The sequence below is a fragment of the Hippoglossus hippoglossus genome, chromosome 19, assembly GCF_009819705.1.
Source record: "Hippoglossus hippoglossus isolate fHipHip1 chromosome 19, fHipHip1.pri, whole genome shotgun sequence".
Classification (NCBI taxonomy): domain Eukaryota; kingdom Metazoa; phylum Chordata; class Actinopteri; order Pleuronectiformes; family Pleuronectidae; genus Hippoglossus; species Hippoglossus hippoglossus.
Genome location: NC_047169.1, coordinates 15,731,412 through 15,754,399, shown reverse-complemented (window position 1 = coordinate 15,754,399; position 22,988 = coordinate 15,731,412). Strand labels below are relative to the sequence as shown.

The window sequence follows — 22,988 nt, the reverse complement described above, 5'->3', positions numbered from 1 at the left end:
GGTATTCAATTCAATTCAAACTGTTTTGATTTACAGATCAGAAAAATAACATAAATCCCATTTACACAAACTTAAACGAGGAATTGAACAGTTACACGACGCCATGGGTTATAAAGAAAGCTTCACATGAACAAACACAAGGTGGTAAAATAAGATCATGTAGAACATAGATGATAGAAACATTTATGTTTTCGCCGTCAGCGGTGTCCTTTCAAAAACGTTGCGAAAACGTCGCTTCCGCCGGGAACGCGCAGGCGGTCTTGAACGCGCCCCTGGTGCCTCATTGTGCAGCCGAGGGAAACATCGGCAGCTTCCGACGACGTCGCTGTGAAATGGCAGAAAGTGCTGGTGTCACGGAAGCGCAGAGATTAGGTTACGTGTGAGCCACACATGCAGATCTGCGGGTGATCCCGGCCTGTGAGTGCGAGGGGTAAAGGGACCACATCCGGAGGAACAGAGGGATTACTCGGGTGCTTCCACAGACAGACAAACAGGCGGGTTGGAAGACAGACGCGGCCGGGTTGTGTCTCCAGCAGCGGACTGACGGCGGCTCGACACTGCTGGAATCAACCGGAGAGGGGGTGAGCGCCACTCGGGTTTTTTTTTCTCCCCTCTCTTTCGCAACGGGACATGTTTTGGAGTTGTTAACCTTCGCTGGGGAGGAAGGGGGGGGGACCGACACATTTGCGGCCACACACGTCCCCGGGGAGAGGTGTTGCTGTTACCGCACACGGGGCTGCACAGGTCCCCGGCCTAACCCGACGGAGCGAGCGGCTACACCGGGGGGGGGGAGCTCGCCGCTGTTACCCCGTGTGCCACCCGCATTAGCACCGCGTTGCACTGTCATCTGTGAACGGGGTGTTACCGGTCACTCCACCGGGCTGCGGCTCGACGTAAAAACCACCGTGACCTCGGTCCGCGTTCCCCCTAAAGTGCTTGTAAACAGAAACCACTGTGAATGCACCATGTTGTTTTTTTTTTTTTTAAGCTAGCGTCTGTTTACTGCCCGTGTGCTGTAGCTAGCTCAGGAGGAGAGTTCGCTCCATTGCTGCACCGTAAACGCACCACGGCCGGTTGTTGTTACCGGAGCAGCATCTCCGCGAATTCAGCAAAAACACACGGATCAGGTTGGATTTCGACGTTTGGCCGCACACGAGGCTGCAGCCGTGTGTCTATGTGCTTCTCGTTTAGATGAATACGGATGCTCGTGTCTCACCAACCTGCTGAATAACCCGTTTAGCTGTTGCACAATGTTGCACTCAAGATTGGCTTCGCTAGTTCAGTCGAATGGACATTATGTTTGGGACCATATGCCCAAATCTATACTACTATAAAATTGTTCATATCAGTAGGTATAACTTATTAAAAGGAAGTTTCCCATTCCCTTTCTCCATTGACTTTTCAGAAATTCCTCATAATAAGAGTCTAAAGCATGGAAGCAGGTTGAGCAAGACTGTATGTAATTATTTGAAGAGTGAAGGAACTGCACATCCCAGAAATCATTGCAAATGATCCCTTCCCAATGATTTCCAAATCTTCTTCTTGAATTTGACCTTGATTTTCATTCCTTTGGACTCTCTAAAAAAAAACTGCAGTGAGGGAATTCTTGGTTGTCTGTGGTGAACGCAATACAATGCTGAACGGTCTGACTGTAGCCAATGGGATTTTTGTGATTGTGGTAAATCATTTTCACGGTAACAGCGAGCTCCACCAATCACAGCTGTCGCTATTCCACAAGTATTGTGGATAGTGTAGTACGCAGTTGATATCATACAGATTTGTGACTTCTACAGGAGCATAACAATATAATTTCACAATCTCGTAGCTTGTGGTTACAATTTTATGGCTAATCAATATCTCTATACAGAAAATAAATGGGTTTTTACCTCTGGAACCACGCTGTAGAGCTCTATTTCTTTTAAGTTTAAAGACTGATTTTTTTTTAAAAATACTCCTGAGTGAATGTTTATGAGCAGATAATGACAAACACTTGATAAACTTCAAAATATTTTACAAATTTGAGGTAGATCAATAATGTTATACATACTCACTGTGCCTGCATTATACATGATCATTGATATTGTTTTATTGCCCAGCCCTAATAGAGATGGCCACGAGTTGTAGCTTGTGTGTGTGTGTGTGTCTGACGCGGTCCTCTTGGATCATACTAACTAACTAACTTGTTCTTTTGGTCATATTTGGGTGATGAAGCTCCCAGAATTCATTGCGCACTGCTTGCAAGGTTTTACGGCGCAACCTGCCAAGAGAACAGCAATGGTCGGCCGAAAGCGCCAAGAAATCAGATTCCTGCATCAAACATAAAAGGTGGCCTGCAGGGAGAAGGGATTATGAGTCCTGGCTGAAGCGCGATGAACCCACATTCATATCAGATGGTCTTATTGGTACGGATCAATTTTTTGCCCAACTGGTTGTAAATATGAAATAACATTCATTTATCGACACTATCTCGATTTCAGTTGATTTCTCACTCTCTTCTTGAACAGGCAACATGACTCTTTGTGTCCAGAATCCATTAGTTGGTCAAATTAGTGTACTCAGTGGTGTATACCAAAATTTGCCTTTGTAGTCAGGTTTATCACTTAATTTAAAAACAGGCTACACTGCAGGTCACGCTGACCTGCTCGAACATCGTGGCCAAGATCGGCTAGAAACAAGGGAATCAGCACATCACAGGTCAAATGGTCATGGGTGAGAGTGGCTGAGAAGGAATCATCACTCTCTCATCTTTCCACTCTTGGATCATGATCAAAATCTATCCTGAGAGATGCAACGTTTCAATTTCAATGGTTTTTTTTTCTATCGTTGTGCAAATATGTGTGATGCTTACACCTCACAAAGCTGTAAAATAAATCTGCATTAACGTAGCCAGGCCCTTTTTGAGATTGTTTCATTCACTGTGCGGCCAAATGGGAGTTCGCAAAAAAATATGGCTCATCTCTTCACATCTTAATCGCTCTTTTATCCACAAAAGCCTAGTGAATTGAAGGATGTTGTGATCGTTGACCTGAAGCTTTGCGTTTTGACATGAAAAGGCTTCTTAAGGTGGATTGATCACTGTTATTTGATGCCTAAACGAAATCTGACTCCTGTCAACAATTCTGTAATTGTACGTATGAATGTAAGGTAGCAACAATTATGTTCTCTTTTTAAACCGTCTTCTACTGTGATTAGCACATTAGCTGAGATTCTAGCCCTTGAGTATCCCACCAGACGATCACTAGAGAAAGGTGGCTTATGGCCTTTACTGGTATTAAATGTTTAGCACAGAATGTGCCCTTGTGGGCTCTTTATCAGCAGCCATTACTTTGTCTGAATGCGAGTGGTTTCCTGATTAAAATCTAACTGTCCTAAATAGCAAGTGTAGTGGACCTGCCCAGATACTACAAATCAGTTTGATATTGGCAGGAAGGTGCATGGCAGAGTGGCTGTGCTCTGAGTGAAAGAGAAGCAGACCTGTAAAAGCCAGTAAGAGACAGATCGGCTCCCAACAGTGACCGTGTGATGGACAGCTGTGAGGGAGAGGGTAGAGGAAATCTGGACAGGACTGCCAAGTTTAATTTGTCTTTAGTTGTTTAAAAAAAACAAGCACACACACATTGGACACTTTGTGACACAGTTATCTGTCTTCTTCTGCCTGGTTGTCAGAGGTAATATTTACTTAGTCATGTTTTTCTGTCCCGTGGAAGGAACCGATCTGTGATGCAGCTGTTATACATCGACATGCAAATATTAGAGCCGTACCAATCTATTGGATGATTTCAGCCTTTCACAGTTATGTATCAGCGTTTTGTATTTTGGACATTCTGGACGTTGTTGTTAATAATGAGGTTTCAGTTATCAGGTATAGCGCAATGACTGTAAGAAAACAGCAGAGGCTACACACACACACACACACACACACACACACACACACACACACACACACACCTATAAACTCGAGAGCAAAGTATAGAACATTAAAACATAAAAAAATGTATTTAAAATGCTAACGTTATCAGTGCTTCCTCTAGGATTTTTTTTTTTAGCAGCATCTGTCAAAAAGTGATTCTGCTTCTCTGCTGTTTTCTAATCACTCGCACGTAGAACTGATCTTTATAAAAACCTGCTGAATTCAGATTTATGTTGCTGGATCAGCGGTGCGACGCTTCTTCTGCAACAATTAAGTTATAACACTGCGTCATAATCTGCAGGAAGAAGTGTGTGTGTGTGTGTGTGTGTGTGTGTGTGTGTGTGTGTGTGTGTGTGTGTGTGTGTGTGTGTGTGTGTGTGTGTGTGTGTGTGTGTGTGTGTGTGTGTGTGTGTGTGTGTGTGTGTGTGTGTGTGTGTGTGTGTGTGTGTGTGTCCTCATCTCTGTCGTGCTTCACACAGACAATCACATTTATTTGATTATTGACCAATGATGACGGATCATGCATCCGGATCGTTCTGGTCACTTTAACCCTGATGGCTTCTCCTGTCCAGGAGCTGAATGACCTTTGACCCCTGGCAGTGTTGTTGCAGTTATATGTACAAACCGTAGACTCTATATAAAGATGGATGACACAACTGTTACCCAATAGTGAGGCCAAATATAACACAGCTTTCACACATCCAGTCATTTGTTTTTGTGCAGCTCTGCCTGTATAACATGGCGTGATGGAGAGTGCTCTGCCTCCCAACAGCTCAATTGGGTTGACATACTCTGTCATGCTGCTCAGCCCCGTTTCTTCCTCCTCCCGTCTCACAGCCACCCTGATATACGGCTTTGTACTCAAATGGGAGAGAACGCGGAGTCGCCATACGCTGAAGCTTAACATTAGTTTAGACATATTCTAGATAGACATGCATGTACTTGGTATGCCACACACAACTTAGGGTTCATTCACTCTAAATTCATTTTTAAGTTTGATTCTTTTCTCTCTCCTCCTGTGTGGCCTATATTTGATTCACCAAGTGACATTTTCTGAAAAGCATGGTAGCGGTGCTCAAATGTTATTCCTCATATCTTTGCTGCGGGGTGTTTTTAAATCCACATGGGGCTACATGCAACATCAAACTAATTGTGGAGATACAGGAACATGGGGATATTATGTATCAAGGTTATTTTAGCAAACATAACCTTCTGCTAATGTTTTATAACAACATGACAAGATGCTTTGTTTGGTCTGAATTATGACCAATAAGATCTATTGGGACTTTCTGCCTTTAGCCTATTAAACCAGGTAACGATAGCGTCACAGCTTAGTTAAGGAGGAGACTGGCTGATTTTTATTAAGTTATTTTTTACCCTTATCGGTCCAAAGCCGTTTTTAGACACAACACCAGAGGACGTCAGGAGAATTTGGTCCAGACTTTCTCTGGAGGTTGCCTTAAACACATGAACAACAGAGCAGGAGATTTTTTGCTCATTTACAACAGAGTAGAAATCTCTGAAGCGATCAGGCGAGGAGTGCTGCAGCAGGCAGATTCAGGACGTAGCATATTAATTCTGCTGTGGAGATCACATTTTGTTTACAGCCCATCGATGCTGGCATCAGCCCATATCACCAAAAACTCTCTTGACATATTTGTCGGTGTCTTCTCTGTGTATGACACCACTTTGTCATCCTGAGATATTTGGTTTCTTTTATTTTTTTATTTTTGCGTCTGTCATGTGTTAGAATCATCTTCAACACGCCCACTCGCTTGTGGCGGATCCTTTGGAGGATCCCCTACTGTGTTCTCATATCAGCTCCTCACGGAAATATCCTAGCGAGAGTCTCCAGACTTTCTGAGGCTCTCGCTAGGACATTTGCATTCACACATGCAGCCCCTCCAAGAGAAGAGGGCAGAAGAAAGGAGGAGACAATAATGAGAACTAGGATGGATGGATGGAGCGCAGGAGGAAGGAGGAAGGAAGAGAGATGAGCAAAATTTGAGCCCAACATAAAGATTTGACTTTTCCTGTGCATATGAAAACAAACCTAACTCATAGCAGAGCAAACAACTAATAAGTTTAGTGATCTTTAAATCACATTTTTTAATTCTACTCCCTTCTGGACCTGGTATCTGAAATGAATCAGAATTAGCTCAGTTCGTTTGACCACGGCCCTGCGAGGAGGAGAGGAAGAGGAAGAGGAGGAGGAGACTAACTACTTCTGAAAGGTTGGGGTGGGCTGGCAGTGTTCAGAGATGTCCATAGGATAGGTCATGGTCTGTGGAACGTGCAGCCATCATCACCACAATGCTCCAAATTCCACTAATGATTTGGTTGCCTTCATACCCAGCGTGAAACCCAGCATCCTTCTTCCTCTCGGTCCCTCTCTCTGCCTGAATCATCGCTCCATGGTTCTGACCTTTGGGCTTTATATATATACAGCGTGCACGTCTCCTCTGGGCTATATGATGCATTCAGAGCCTCATTACTCATTAGAACTCATGGCTGGTTAAAGTCGCTGATTCATGAAATGCTTTAGAGATGATTCAAGGCCGTGATTGATGATAAAAGAAGCAGTGAGATGAGATATAATGTAGCACAAATTAGCTTTGACAAAGAAATGAATCAAGCACGTTTTGCGTTAGCCAGAATATATGTATTTTATTCTTAAAACCGATTATTGTCTGATACAAAATGGTCAACTTTTCTATATAATGTTAAATGTCAAAATAATGAAAGATTAGACCATTAGACTATCACACCTGCTCAGCCGACTGACTTCTACTTTGTGTCCCATAGGTTTGTTCTGAACTTGGAAAATCTGCCTTTTCTTTTAGTGCACCTGACACAGCGCATTCTTTAAATAAATACACTTTTAGCCTTTTGACATTTTAGATATTTGATATTAAACCTTCCGACCTCCAGTTGCAATTGTTTTATTATTTTAAATTTGTATTTTACATTTTGGGCTTAGTTCTTTTGACTCCACTCAGATAACTGTATTTTATTTGGCATTCAAAGGTTGCAAAGTCATGTTTTTTACTTAACATTTTGATAATCTTGATTCTTCGAATTGTTCAAATCAAAAGTTTTCTTAATGGCTTTTACTTAGGTAAATATTTAATGAATATTCCCCTTTGTTGTTATTTGCTGTTTGTCTGTCTCTGGAAATAAGCTCAATATCATAGTACATGAGTCACCCCTCAATTATTTCTCAAGTATGAATACAAGTGGTGCCCTACAATAATCCAACAATACTTTGATGAAACTCCGGTATCTAAAGCTGTTTTTTAGACATGCAGACAGGCTGTATGTGAGAACTCACATAACCAGCTCAGTTGCGCTGGAAATGTTCATGTTGTTGTGAACGTGTCTGACACAGACAATCTCCTGTAAGCTTGTACGTGTTTGAACACAGTTTTAGTCCAGTGTGGTTGTTTTGGCTGCTGCATGAAGGTTTAAAATTGGTGATGCATAAAAGAATAACTTCTCTGTCTCTTACTCTGCAGGTCGTGAGAGGAGAGCTCCACTTGGATGCCTAGTCACAGCGTTTCTGCAAGGCTTCACCATGAACCGGAACAAGCGTGAAAAGGAGTACTACAGTATAGATGTTGGCGATTCAACATTTATGGTTTTAAAGCGCTACCAGAACCTCAGACCCATCGGATCTGGAGCCCAGGGAATCGTCTGGTGAGTCAAAGCACCTTCACGCAAAATCAAGTTCCACTCACGATCTTTTAGTTGGTATTTTTGAATAGAGCCCGACCGATTGATCAGTTGGCCAATAGAAAACGTCTGATATGAGCATTTCACAAACATATAGCTCAGATAGACCAAATTAAAAACATTGCTCAGTTGTCATGGAGATAGCTACGGTCACCTGCTTAGGTCACCTGCTCCTTGAATGAAGCTAGTGAGTAGACATCGAGTTGAGATCATCTGGTCAGGTAATTTTGTTTTAGTTTCTTTGTTATATATTTACTCTGAATGTTGAGCCAGAGCTTTAAGTTAGAAAACATTGAGACAAAAATGCACTTGTCATACTTTAAGTGACATTGACTTTTTCCTCAAACGTCAGATTCAGCAGGAATACATTTTAATGAATGTCTCAAGTAGCAAATCCAGAATAAGGGCAGCTGTATACATAAATAGAAAACCTTGTACAGTGTAATTTCCGCCTTATCGTGATAAGTGCTTCTGGTACATCTAAAGCAGCAGCTTCCATTATATTCACAGGTTTGAACTGCATTATATTGTAAGATGTTTAACATATTTATTTTAGGTCAACATGTGAAAGGCTCCAGAAATTATTTTACTCTTGCAACTCATAGAGGACAAATAAAAGCGTCCGTGGGTCTGAGAGTACAAATGGTTAAATGATCAGTGTTCAAGTGTGAATAAAAGCTGTGGTCTTTAGAGATGTGTTGTTGGAACTGTTGACTGAGTTGTTGCCCCCCCCTCCCCCTCCCACCCAACAGCTCAGCGTACGATCACAACTTTGAGAGGAACGTCGCAATTAAGAAGCTGAGTCGGCCCTTTCAGAATCAGACCCATTCCAAACGGGCCTACAGAGAACTGGTGCTCATGAAATGTGTCAACCACAAGAACGTAAGAGCTCAACTTTTCTGTCCTCTTTGCATTTCTCTTGTATGTTAATATTGTATTGGGGTTGTATATTTGCAGCTGTGATACCTTAACTGTCTCACTATGTTTTTTTTCCCCCTATCTTTATTCAAGAGTGGATGTATTTTTGGTTATGTAAGATTTCCTGCGCTCCAGCTCCAGCTCTTATTCCTCATCTGCGCTTGGATTTTTTTGTTTAACAAGTCTGTCAAAATTCCCCAACCAATAAATAGCCAGGAGTGTGACAAATGACATTTTCTGTAAGGACGGTTACTTTAACCAGGTTGGTGCAGTCCAGCCCTCCACGGCTTTATTATTACACCAGCTTCCCATTGGTGTGCTTGAAGGAAAACGACGAGGATACAAATTCATGCTTGAGCGCAGGAAATCTGTCCAAGCAAAAAATAACTGATTGCAAGCGCAAAGTTTGAGCAGAAGCAGAGCGAATTTAGGCACAAGCAGTGGCTATTTGAGTGCAAGCACAGGGTCTTGACTGGGAGCATTAAAAAACCTGAACATGAGTCAATTAAGTTCAGCCCTCATCTAAAAGACCACGCTCTTGAATAAAGACAGGAAAAAATAACCCACAGGCTTTATTCATTCATTAGTGTTTCAGAAAGCTGCCCACTGTGTTTGATTGGCAGTTCTTTAAACCAGGAATCCTGAGGATTACCACAACGCTTCTCTGCTGTGTCATGTTCTTTTTAAGTGGTGCTGTGAAGTAGAGAATGTTCTGTTGTTATTCATTATTGATGCTTGTGCTGCTGCAGTCTGAATCTTGTCTAAGATACACTCGGCCCTGCTGGTTCAGTAATGCAGAGGCAGTGATATTGTCCTTCATTACAACCTCTTTGCCTCTCCTCTGGACCGTAACAGTGACGACCTTGTGTGTTTTGTTTCTGCAGATTATCGGCTTATTAAACGTATTCACACCACAGAAGACACTGGAAGAATTCCAAGATGTGTGAGTATACCTGAGCCAAAAAACATCTGCTCACTGCATGTTGGGAAAATCAATACAGGATGTGGCATGCTGGGGGGCTTAGACCACCTTCTCTGACTTTTAGGGGGCTTGTGCAGTTTAGCTGAATCTCTGCTGAGTGTGTTATCCTGCCTTACTCCAAATGCAAAATGCTGAAAGTCAGAGATGTATTTTAAGGAATACATACAGTATATTTATACCACACTGCATCCCAGAAAGTGACTTTAAAACTAAATTCACTAACTTCATTGTGAGGTAGATGGTTTTTAAAAATAGACAGTAAATCATCATAATTAGTATCGTGGTCGGGTGTCATGACACACACATCTACAACATACGAACAACTACCTCTGATGGTCCTGGTGCAGTGCTGATCCCCTAATCTCTCAGAATACCGCACACATTCACAAATTCTGTAATCACGCCTTTACAACGAGCATCATCGAGGTATATTTAGCAGTGTCCTGGATGTATTGCAAAGTCGACGTCCATGGGAACGTAAACCGGTTGTTGAATCGCAGAGAGGGGAAGAGGAGGCCTAAATGTGGGGGAAGTGATGGTTTCACAGAGTATGACGGGAACAAATATGATTAATGCCATCCTCTCGAAGAAGCTCTGTGTGTGTGTGTGTGTGTGTGTCTGTGTGCGTGTGTGTATGTCTGCAGCGCTGTGTCTGCTTGATTGGAGCTAAAAAGGAAACTGGACAAATCATTGCCTGAGGGCTGCAGGGCAAACACACAGTTGGAGGATGAAGGAGAACACTCCATTTTCCATTTGTGTTTGAGTACTTGGATGCATACTTGAATTACAGGGTGCGTGACAGTGCACAAATATATTAAATACAAAATTTATTTTATAGTGTATAAATGTGTACTTACTCAGTCTACAGTCAGGGAGTATATACAAATATGTCCCTACCTCTTACATTGTATCCTGCTTTGACACCAAGCTGTGTTGGCTTTTTATTATATAGATAAATAACTTAATGAAATAAAAATCAGTCACAATTTCCTTTCTCGATGTAGATGTGATGATGTAACCGCTGCCAGAAAACATCATCACTGTTAAGAGAAGGAGAACCCTCACTGACAATTTCTAAATGCCATGCAAAGCAAGTGCTGTGTGGCTTAAACTAAACTGACAGTCTAACATGTAGTTTTTTCCTGCGTGGAGTTAACATAATATAATAACATTTTTTCATTACTGATGCATCCAAGTAACTAAAGTGTGGTTTTATTGATACCACCAACCACTTTAATCATATCTGGAATAGTTTATTCATGTCAGTAGCATTACACTGTCATATAAGTCATAAAAATATGTTGCATTCCATAGGACTGTATATCAGCCTGCCTATATGTTTCACCTTCTGTGGTTTCCCTGCAGGTATCTGGTGATGGAGCTGATGGACGCCAACCTCTGCCAGGTGATCCAGATGGAGCTGGACCACGAGAGGCTGTCCTACCTTCTCTACCAGATGCTGTGTGGAATCAAGCACCTACATGCCGCAGGCATCATTCACAGGGTGAGGCTTCCTGATATACTGCAGTGGTTTCTCATTAATATCCTGACTGCTCAGAACTCAGCAGCTTAGAATTTCTGGGAAATGCACTCATTTGCTTAGAGGACAAGATTTGATAAGAAGTCAGACCCATCGCACTATAAAACCACCGGCTCTCATTATTCACTTCTTTAATGATTTAACTATGGGGACATTTAACTAGGATGGTAACCAAATATTTTGATTAATGCTGCAAGTTCTTCTTTGATTAATCTTAGAAATATGTGAAGAAAATTATGATTTCCCGAGGTCTCATCCTCATGTCTTCTTTTTTTCAACCAACAACTCAATCAACCATCATGTGTGTCAAATAAAATCATCAAATCCTCAGGTTAGAGAAGCTAGGAGCAGCATATATTGCACTCGCACACAAACACACAGGCACACACTGGCAGCACTTTGTCAATCACCCTCAGTGGAAGAAGCAGCAGTAGATCAGCGGAGCTCCTCCTGCTCTGCCAAGCAGAACTAATTGAGCTACAGGCGGAGCTAACCAGCCTCCCTTGCTTTGGTGCCACTTGGCACGCGAAGCTTTCATAAGGTGAACAGATGCAACATGAGTCATTGTCACCAAAGATTCAGCTCTCTTGTTTTTGTGAACTTTGTCTCTGTGATGAAGCCTCTTCAGTCTCTTAAAGATGCTCACAACTGCAAAGCACTTACACTATAATATTCATTTGTGTGATCAATCACACGATCGACTGTTTGATCTATTTGATCAACGTCAGTCTCATAAGTGCAGCATATAATGCATATGTTTCAAAACACAGAAGTCTGGGAAGAGCTAATTAAAATAAAAGGTTGGATTTAGCAAAAAAAAAAGACAAATAATAGTGGGAAACTCTGTTAGAGACAAAAAATTCAGTGAAACCATGTTTAATAAAAGGAAATGTATGCATTTGTTATATAAAATACATCTCATCTAAATCAGGTTTGTATTTTTCGTCCAGGACTTGAAGCCCAGTAACATTGTGGTGAAGTCTGACTGCACTCTCAAGATCCTGGACTTTGGGCTGGCCAGAACGGCCGCCACAGGCCTCCTCATGACGCCCTACGTGGTCACCCGCTACTACCGTGCTCCTGAGGTCATCCTGGGCATGGGCTACCAGGCCAATGGTGAGTGGAGGACGTGGCTTCATGACAGCGACTGGCCAATGAGGAGCTGCTGCCTGGCCTGCTGCATGTCCCTCCCCTTTTTGAGATGTTTCAGCGGCACCTCCCAAACACAGACACACACTCTCTCTTTCTCTCTGTTACACACGCACACACACGCACACACAGTCTCACACTCCCTGTTCCTGTAAAGGTCACACTTGGGGGAGGCCGGCATGATGGGCATCAGTGCTTTGTGGGAAACGTCTTGTCAGGAGGCTCCATCAGTGCATTAGCATGCGGCTGATGTTTTATTACAGGCTGAGTTCGATACAGCCTGGCTATAAAAAACAAAACAAAAAACACCAGTGTGGATTCATGCCCATGCTTCAGCAGTTTCACTAGATGTTGTTGCTTTGAACGGATTATAGTTTATGCAAGATTGTCTTAAAGGGATATTTCAGCATTTTGGGAAAAATGCATATTCACTGAATGTCGTATGGGGAGATTGATACCACTCTCATATCTGACTTTTAGAACCCAGAGCCAGAATATATTGTTAGCTTAGTTTAGCATAACGATGGATAGCTTTGCTTGCTGTTCCTCACAGTTTGTACTCTTTAAGCTAAGCTAAGCTAACCAGTTCCTGGTTGTAGATTTTTAATTAAATGTACAGACACAAGAGTGGTATCAATTCACCCATTTAAGTCTTGACTAGGAAGCTAACAATTCTTACTGATAGACACATAACTGGAGCGCCATAAGCGCAGCAAATAATTTGACTTTTATCTCGTAAATTCATAACAGCCGCTGAAGCTAATCTCAATTCTTTTACATGATTATCTTCCCTTCATGAGGTGGATTCCAAAAAATGATGATGCTCTGTTCAAACAAAACTTAAAACAAAATAATGCTTTCTCATCTTTAGCCTTTTGACCAAAAAACTAACTTTTCCTGCTGACTTGTTGCCTTTTTTTGCTTATTCTCTTCTCCCTCCTTTTATGCTGCGCATATGTAGTGGATATTTGGGCTGTGGGCTGCATAATGGCAGAAATGGTTCGCCACAAAATCCTTTTTCCAGGAAGGGATTGTATCCTTGAGCTGCTTGCAGCAGTGTCTGGCATTCCTTGTGAAACAAACGGCACAAAAAAGTCTCTTCAAATTATTATTTTTCATCAAATGGAGATTGCATGGAAATCATCACCTGTGAGCAACTGTAGAAATTCTATTTCTTGCATTTGCATGACAACCTCGTCTTTGCATCCACCCACCTGCTCTTTTTATAAATACAAACTCACACAGCTCCCTCCTTTCTCACCTAAACAGCAGCACTGCTGCGTCAAGCTCCATTAATTAAAGAAAAACCCAAAATAGAAGTTATGAGTGAGTACTTCTTTAGCAGAGAATTGATCTGCATAAATAACAGTGTCTATCCTCAAACTGTTTTCCATACGTCTGTGTAGATGTGATGGCATCAGTCACACAAAAAGATGGAAGTTGTTATCCAGAAGAAATTGCTGCCGAATATTTATGAGGCTCTCAGTGTGTGAGACAAGAAAACGCAAAAATAATTATTTCAGACCTTATTGATCAGAATATTCTAGTTTAACACACACCAGGTTTTGCAGTGAGGATACAGAGTGTTAACGTTATGCAAAGAAACAATTTTCAGAAGACATTGCAAGTCGCTCTTTTCTAAACTAATACTTCACATTTGTCATGTGGATAATATTATTGCTGATCCTGCAGAAATATGCAGTAAACGCAGTTGTTTCTGGCCAAAAAGAATAATGATAGTAATAATTTCCCTTAGCTTTGTGGGACGCTGACTCAGGTTTGTTAGTGCACTCAACTGCATGCAATTCATTTGTGCCATGTATCACACACATCACCTGGCATGTACATCATGTTTTATTTTTTACCCTTTTGTTCTTTTGATTTGTTAATTTTTGCGTGTTTTTCAGTCCTGCATGCTAATGCGGTGGTTGTCATTTCATTTTTCAGTTGATGTCTGGTCTGTTGGATGCATCATGGCTGAAATGGTCCGGGGTAGTGTGTTGTTTCCTGGCACTGATCGTATCCTTGAGTTGAACCTCCATCAAACCCCCAAAAGATCATGTCTTGTCCTTTTGTCTGACATCTTGTTCATATCTTTGAGAGACATTTTTTAAGCTACTTTTGGTGTTTAATCAACAATGTCATAATCTTCTTAAGTGTCAACATTAGTTTTCGTTCATTTAGTGAGCAGAGTGAGAAAACGTCTTCTGGCAGAGATCTTGACTCTTCAGGGCTTGACTGTGCAACCAATTTACTTGCCTTTGCCACTAAAAATAGTTGTATGTGGCTTGTGAAATAAATTTAGGAGCATGTGTACGAATAACATGCGTTACAAAATTCAACAAAAAGAATGATAAATATTGTTCTAATATTGGGTAGAACTAAGAAGATATACTTTATTGTAGAGGTCTTCATAAAGTTCACACTGTTAATACTCTCCAGTGATGATAGTGAGAAGAAGTGGATGGGAAAGCTAAATATTGTTTGGGTGCAGTGGTTAATTACTGTTAATCTACTGTAAGCAATGCTAGGATGAGCTAGATTAATGTTAAGAGTTAGGCTTGGCATCTCCTTGTTGCTAATTCGTTGTCAACAATGAACAAAGATGTGAACAAGAGTTTCTGCGTGTCCCCCATGTAGATATATACATGTTACATCTGTGTTATGTTTGTTATTGTCCTCCAGAAAAAAGTTGCACATACATTTGGGCTATTTAAGGTGAAGATCAACTGCCTCCTCTAACATGCAGTATTGTACAGATGTTTGAAACACAGTTCATAGTGTATGTGTCCCACACAGTCCATCCTGACTGATTTTCCACAGGTTTTATTTTGATATAAATCTGTACGAACCTTTTCCTTCAAGTGCCCCCAGACTATCTATAAAATATGGTCTATAATCTTAATCCATCAGGGGTTACTGTCTTCTGTGCCTTTTCTACACCTTGTGCAAAGTAACAGATTTGACATTTTCTTTTTCAGCAAACTTGCACAAGTCTCTTAGGAACAGTCAGAACAATGCAGTACAAGACATAGCAACTCCAGACAGTTCTCTTTATACTTCATCAGTTTCAAATAATCCTCAAAACGACCCAGAACAACTTCAAATCCGGCCGAGAGCTTTTCTTAACACTTAAACCACAAGATATCGACCAGTGGAACAAAGTCATCGAGCAGCTGGGGACGCCGTCTCAGGAGTTCTTGTTGAAACTCAACCAGTCTGTGAGGACGTATGTGGAGAACCGGCCACGGTACGCCGGCTACAGCTTCGAGAAGCTCTTCCCCGACGTCCTGTTCCCTGCAGACTCTGAACACAACAAACTCAAAGGTAAAGATGGGGTCATTTCTCTAAACGTCCATGTCATATAAATAGCCTTGTAAAGGCTTGCTGAAGCACAAGAAATTTTGTTTTGAGGTTAATGTATTTTCCTCTTAAGAGTCAAAACTATTTAGGTTGTTTGGCTGATTGTCCAGCCTCCAGGCAACCATTTAGAAAATTCAAATGGCTTTTATCGCATACGAGAAAGTGGCAGGAATAGTGATGCAATCAGCGTTTTTACAGCCACGAGTTTAATGCCACACGACACTTCTATTTATCTTCTTGACTTTTTTTTTTTTTTAGAGCTTGTTCTTTTTCATGGCCGACTTTTCAAATGACTGTTTTTGTAATTCAAGGATTAATATAATGAGTCCACGGTGGCTAAGTGTGTGTGCATCCAAACACGTACAAAGCAGAAATATCCACATTTTCTCCATATATCATCGGCTTGTGTTGTACCATGTGTGACAATCATATGCTCCCAGCAAAGTGACAGATGCAGTTTCAGTGGCTGCGTTAGATTAAGCACTTATTAGGGAAGCTGACAGTTCAGGGACCGACTTGTTTACTGCCGAAGAGAGAATTTACCTCGAGCGTGTGTTAACGTGTAAGTGGAGGGAAGATGACAGGAACACTCACAGCAAGCTCCTACCGAGCTGTTGCAAGATGTCGCAGGAACAAAGTAGCTCATCCTTTTCTGCCTTCCCTAATTCGCACAGGCAGGAGCATGAAGTACAGTGGTTCAACGGCATGTGTTGGAGCTGGCAGGGCTTTCATACAGAACGTGACAATCAGTCAGATCACGATTTGCCTAATAGGGCTTAACAATCTGTGCAAGGTGGAACATCCTCTGTCCTTAACCCTCGACAAGAGTGAGGAAACTACCCCCAGAAAAACGTTTACAGGAAAAGAATGCAGGGGAATGTTCATATGTCAAAGGCAAACTCTGGAGCAATGTGTCATTTACAAGGCAGGGATGGTCAAATCAAGAGATCCCATTGAGTTGTATTATGGGAAATGTAGGTAATGTCTGAAAAGAGATTTAGTGTGATACACTGAATGTAAATAATCTGTCTACCTGTAAACAAACATGGGATCCTTTATTAGTGACGTCATCCTGTAACAACCAATTCAACTATTAGATTTTTGAACAGTTGCATTTTCATCAACACTGTCACATTAAACCATTTTTTTCCTTCCTTTAAAGATACGATTAATTTATAATTTTGAAAGGTCCCTCCCTGTTTTGTGCCCTGCTCCAACATCCTGTTTCAACAGGAAATGTGTCACATTTATTAAGCAATACTCTCACAACTGGAACAAATTGCAGAGTGAAGATCGTTTATTAAATTGTTAAATTAAATTTGTATCTTTATTATTTTCTGCCTCAATTGTCTTCTCAGCGAGCCAAGCCCGAGATCTATTATCCAAGATGCTGGTAATTGATGCGTCCAAACGGATCTCAGTGGACGAGGCTCTCAAGCACCCGTACATCAATGTGTGGTACGACCCGACTGAAGTTGAGGCAGTAAGTACTATTTTTATTTTTCCATTCAGTTTTTTGTCAAAATCTCAAGAGTTAACTTGCATTATCATGAATTTTAGGGTGTGGTTGATTTGATCGATTAGTCACATCTTAATTAAAACAAACTATTTTTGATAAGTTACCTTAGCCTCGATAGCCTTTGAACAATGAGTCAGTTTTAGTAGAAGAAGGAAGAAGTAGAAAGTAAAGCGTTGTTTTTTATATATGACGAGAGCCCATTTGTCAAAGCTAAAAGCTCCATTTTAGCTCTGAAGGCTACAAATTGTAAAACTCTGCTGCTTCTGAAAATGCTCTCTGCTTTGTGTGTGTGCTGGGATGTCCTCAGAAAGTCTGAAAATGTCGAGACTTCAAGTTTGGTGACAATCCCTTGTGCTCTGCTTGGGAACACAATGACTCAGCCAGTGCAAATTGATTCTGCCTGTGATCGCACTGACAGGGAGATGAAGTGAATTGTTGCCTTCAGTATGAGAGGATTCGTCAGAACTGAGAGTTCATCCTTGAAGAGCTGTGCACAGATTTGAGCCCTGACACTGCACAAACACATCTTATCTAAGTTTGACTGTGGGGGACGATGGTTTGCTTCATCTCTCAGCCGGCTTTGAGGTAGTTTGTTCCAACTCTGCCAGTGATCCAAATTTTAAGTGAGTAGTTTGTTGCTGAAACTCATTGTGCAGCATTTAAATGGGTTTGGCGGAAGTTTAAAACAGCAGTTTTCTATCTATCATCATTAGTTGAGTGTGTAGGTTTTCAGTTGGAGCTGCAGCAGATGAGTTTTAATGCCCTAATTTCACAGGGTTCAGCTCCTTCACTGTTTGGTCAAAGGAGCTTTATCCTCAATACTAGTGTTGGTTTGGTAAAAAGGATTAGCTGATTAAAGGAGGTGATTGATACCAAATTGTCTGCAGTTACTTTAATAATTGAATGATAGATTAAGATACTATTAAAGCAAAAATCCCAAACTTTTGCTGGTTCTATCCATTTAAATATGATTCTTTTTCGCACATGAAATTAAATTAATAATTTGTTTGTGTATATGTATGTTGAAAGTGTCCTTGATCCCCTGAAACTGTTGCTGGTGTGTATGTGAGAGAGAATGAGTTCATTTAATTTGTATACATGTTTTATGAATGCATTCCATTTTATTGGAATGTGTGATATTATAACAAGCAAATTCTTTTGCCGTTTTCTGATCTTTTACAGACAAAACAAATAATCGATTTATTGAGAAGTAAAAGGCAGCTTAATAAATTATGAAATAAGTTGTTAGTTGCGGCCCTAGTAAAACAGGCTTTGTGTGGGGTCTTAAAATGTTATCATCTGGATTTTAGGCCATAAAAAGTCTTGAATACATTCATTTCTTGTAGTGCAACACAATTTGGTGTCGGAAACAAAAAGACACAGCACAAAAGAAGAGGGGAAACTAAACTAATAAAGAAAATGTGTGTTTGTTTGTTTGTTTGTTTACAGCCACCACCAGCGATCACAGACAAGCAGCTGGATGAACGAGAGCACACAGTGGAGGAGTGGAAAGGTATTAAAGATCCTCTCTTCTCTCCTCTCCTCTCTTCTCTTCTCCTCTCCTCTCTGATCAGCTGTCATCAGTGCTTAGCTTTATGCAGCGTGTTGCATAAGGTCTTTCTATCTTTATGCTTTTGCAGCCTGTGGGACTTTTAATCTTTTAATGTTCCTCTGCAGAGTCTGTCTGAATTCATAAATCCTGTTCTACTGTAACTCTCCTCTTGGTTTCCTCTTCTCACTGACTTAAACATGTACGATTTATTATGTATGCATCCAAACACAATAGAATTTACACTGCAACAAGTTCAAGCTGTAAAATATCAATCTGTTATTGTTATATTAATAAAACAATCCAACTTTGAATAAGTAAACCTGGAAGAAAATTGGCACAATGAAAGAAATGATGTCAAAACATGAGACAATCTAAGGAAAGAGAAAGAAGATGTGATGCTTCCTTCACGTAGCTGCTCCTTCCTGTGTTGACGGCACGATAATAACCGCAGGGAATTCACACCTGAAGTGTGACATGTTGGTGTTGCCACAGTCACTCCTGGAGGACACATCGCCTCATGTCTCACTCCAGATAATAATGTAAAAATGGGCATGTGTTCATTTTTGCCTTATGAAAGTAAAACGTTTTTTAACGTGCTTAATGTTAGATTTTTTTTAATTTATTTATTAGAAACTGTTTTGTCTGTCTACCTAATGATCTAGTGTTTGTGACCTAAGAAGGAGCAGACTTATAAATTAGATATAGAATGCACCTTCCTATATTATTGAACATCATCATTTCTACCATTTTACTCTTTCTCTTACAACTCAAGTTTTTGACAACTAGATTTTACAGCACTGATCCCTCCGTTTTTTTCTCTCTCACCTCCTCACTGACTCAAACCATCGCATTTGTTTGCTGCAGACTTGATATACAAAGAGGTGTTCGACTGCGAGGAAAGGACAAAGAATGGCATCATCAGGGGACAGCCAGCGTCCATAGGTTAGTGGATTTAATTGTTTGTGTGAGACTGCATGTTCAAATGAGCTTTTACCATGTCAGAGAAGGACAATGGACCACAACATAGGCTCATAGAGCACTATGCTAATACTGGGCAGTTCCTCCCTTTGCTCTCAAACAGCTTTAGAGTTATGGATACCACCATGTTGGAAACATTTCTTTGACATTCTGAAAGAGCTCCATCCCTCTAGCATGACCCAGACTTTGTTAGCTCAGCAATTATGCGCCAACGTTCGACGGCTGACTACAGCCCCTCTCTTGTTTCTCACAGCACAGGTGCAACAGTGAGCAGCAGCAGCAGCCCCCACCCTTCCTCCTCGTAGACATCCTCCCCCTCCTCCATGTCCACCAACCTGACCCTGGCCGATGCCGACGGCAGCCTGGAGATGGCCCGCACCGCCACCGTCGTCGCCACCGCTGCTGCTATGACCACCGGCCTCCTGGGCTGCTGCAGATGACGATCGTCTACACCTGCTCCCGGTCCCGGCCTGGGCCACGCCCCTCTGGTCACCTCTGACCGCTCAGCCTGACGCAGGCTTAAGGCCCCGCCCCCTTCATCTGAGTCCTCCCACCTCCCCTCTGTGCTCGTCTCCAGTAGTGTATTGATTAGCCAGCTAGCTGTTTGAGAAATATTTCTGAAAGGACAGATCATTTTTCTTTTATTTTTATGAGTTATAGTCCTTTATTTTTAAATTAGGATATTTTTTTTTAGTCCTAGCTGTAATTTATTGTGGCATTTCTTAATTTTTCAGAAACCTAAGATGATGATAAGAGAATTTTTATGATTTTACTACGTTCCGGTTTGTATTAACCGACAGTGAGAGTTTAAAGAAATATCTGTAAACTGTTTAATGTGATTTATTTTTCTGTTGAAAGTCGTTTGTTTTCACTTGCTTTTACAATTTGCCATATAAATGTAGACAGAGTTTGTACAGATTTTATGGTAGATGTAGTTTTATCTATGAGTTTGCAGTGAGCCATTGAGACATAATTTTATTGACAAATGTACGGTCTAAGTACTCCCCTTACCTTATGTCAGGTCATATGGAAATTGTTTTAAATGCATATGACGTATGCATTTATCTGACTGACTGAGGTCACTTGGATTTATTTGTAAAACTATTTTTTCTTGTGAGTCACTACTACAGCCTACATTGTAAATTTCAACTAAATGAAATCTTCTTAATTTTTTTCCTTCTTCACTTCTTGTTTAGTCAAAATTTAAAAAATCCTGAGATATTCTTTCAGCGTGTGATTACACTTGAGCTATGGGATCGATAATGGCACAGTGAGGTCCAGCAAGATACTTTGGAACATTTAGTGAGTTTTTAAGTGCTTTAAAGTTCCTCCTTTCTTGTCTGCAACAGGCAGTGGGACGTTACGGGAGTGAAGTGGTGGTTGTTGCTTTGGAGAACTCGCTGCACGGAGCTGCCTCACGTTCTCCTCTGGCTTGCTTTGGCAGTGAGGGACTTTGGAATGTTTTTTTTTTGTCGTGCTTCGGGAGGTTTGTTTGAGAGGTAGAGTTGTGCGTTGGGTTTAAAATCGGTGACGGTGTTGGGTAGAATGTGCTTCAGTCAAGTAGGGAATTGTGATATTGAGAACGCGCGTGAACATGTTGGTATTAAGTGTCTCGGAGGGATTAGCGATTATGCAGCCTGATGGTGTGAAAAATATGTCTGCTTCCTACTACCACATCCTGTTATTAGTAATGTACTTTTGTGAATTTGAAAAAAATCGAAAAGTGATCTTTTTTGTTTTTGTTTTTGTTTTTTTTCTAAAAGTTGGCCAAACACTTAGCTTACCAGACTTGCCTGCAATTGTGAATTAAAGAACCTAAAACTTTGCATGTTAAAACAGCAGCACAAACGAGCCGAGTAAAAAGGAAACGTTATTCTTACTGTATGCAATAATAGTGCCCTTTTTAAGTGTTTTTGATTTGTTTTGAAAGGAAAAGTGCCTGTTTGTCATTCATTCCTGAGTAGGTGGGAGGAAGTGTGTTCATCACGTGTAGGTTTTTATGGCGTTTGGATAATAACAGCAGTAGTAGTGTCCATATCAAACAAATAATGTATGATGGGGTTGTAGTTCTCACAAATGTATTGTATATTTTTCTACTTGTTTTGCTTTTGACCCTTGGGCAGGGAGACTGGTGTCTGGCAGGGTAAAGAAAGTGGCGATGTATGCGGCGAGATGCTTAAGCATGTGTTTGTCATTTCAGAAGAGAGGGCAGTTTTATCAAGGTCTTTCATCAAAGTAATAAAAAGAGCAATTTCCTTGCAGTGACAGCAACTGAAATTCATTTTAATTCTACTTTTTCGGCTCCTTTTGATGACTAATTAAATGTGGTGATTGTAAAAGAGAAAAATGAACCGAAAAGTTCAGATTTTACGTTTTAACTACTGCAGCAAATGAAAATGAGAGAATTCTATTATATTGTCAGTATTTTGTGGATGGTTTTGGATGTTTATCGTTAAAAGACAGATTTAAGTCGTTTTCCTTCGAAGATCATGATAGTTTTGGTCATAAATGAGTAAATCAAAGGAGTTGACGATATTTAATAATTCGCTCTGTCCATCTATTGAGACGTTACGTAGCCGTTCCGCCTGCTCAAAATGTTTGCGCATCTGTCACGGATCGTTAGCTTGTGTGATGGAGTTTTGACAAGAGGCATAAGCGTCACTATGCTAAGATTATCTTAACGTGTAACACAGAGCATAACCTCTGTCTACAACCTGTCTTGGTCCCTGACATGGACATGTACCCACTAAGCTAACTCTGTAGGTTTTCTGTAGCTTTGTGCTGTGCTCAGCTTTGGTGACTTGTTATTCCATGACGGCTGTCGGGCTTAACACAGACGTAGCCATTCACGTACATCTGGACTTGCACCAGCTTTTTGGGAATCCATTACCAAATGCGAGAATGCTTTATTTCTTGTAATTTACTAAATCGGGTTGCACCTTTTTAAAACTGGCTGCCAAAAGTAGTTTGTCGCACTGTAGCGAAATCAGTGGAAACATTACAAAGCTGTAAGATTTATTGTATTCTGCTGCCATTCCTTCTTAAAGGCAGTTAATATATTAGTATATACGTGCGTACATTAGGTATTTAGATTTCAAAATGAGTTGGTATTTTGTGTGAAATATCTGACTTACTGTCAGTAGTTTTATTGGATAACTCATTCTAACATAATTCATGTAATAACAATGTTATTTACTAATAATTATAAATATGCTGGCATTTAACATTTATTTTTGTCAGTTATAGTAGCTACAACAATTAATCCTTACTTTATTGGCAAGCTATTATCTTTAATAGTTACTGTAGCTACATAAAAGTTCATATTTGATTATTAGCCAACTATTG

General features: G+C 40.8%; 1 protein-coding gene across 4 annotated transcripts; it reads left to right on the top strand.

Moving 5' to 3' along the window:
- The first annotated feature begins 260 nt into the window (after window positions 1-260).
- mapk8b (mitogen-activated protein kinase 8b) lies at window positions 261-21,357 on the top strand. Of its 4 annotated transcripts, none has more exons than XM_034569939.1 (12): window positions 261-578; window positions 7,424-7,606; window positions 8,395-8,524; window positions 9,445-9,503; window positions 10,908-11,046; window positions 12,033-12,198; window positions 14,179-14,250; window positions 15,376-15,558; window positions 16,953-17,077; window positions 18,563-18,626; window positions 19,530-19,607; window positions 19,902-21,357. In XM_034569939.1, exons 2-12 carry the CDS (start codon window positions 7,485-7,487, stop codon window positions 19,946-19,948), a joined length of 1,185 nt encoding a protein of 394 aa, XP_034425830.1. In that variant the 5' UTR covers window positions 261-578; window positions 7,424-7,484; the 3' UTR covers window positions 19,949-21,357. The 4 variants fall into 4 exon arrangements, with proteins under 4 accessions (XP_034425830.1, XP_034425832.1, XP_034425831.1 ...); XM_034569941.1 differs by having other exon boundaries at window positions 19,897-21,357; XM_034569940.1 differs by lacking the exon at window positions 14,179-14,250 and adding an exon at window positions 13,193-13,264 and having other exon boundaries at window positions 262-578.
- The last annotated feature ends 1,631 nt before the right edge of the window (window positions 21,358-22,988 follow it).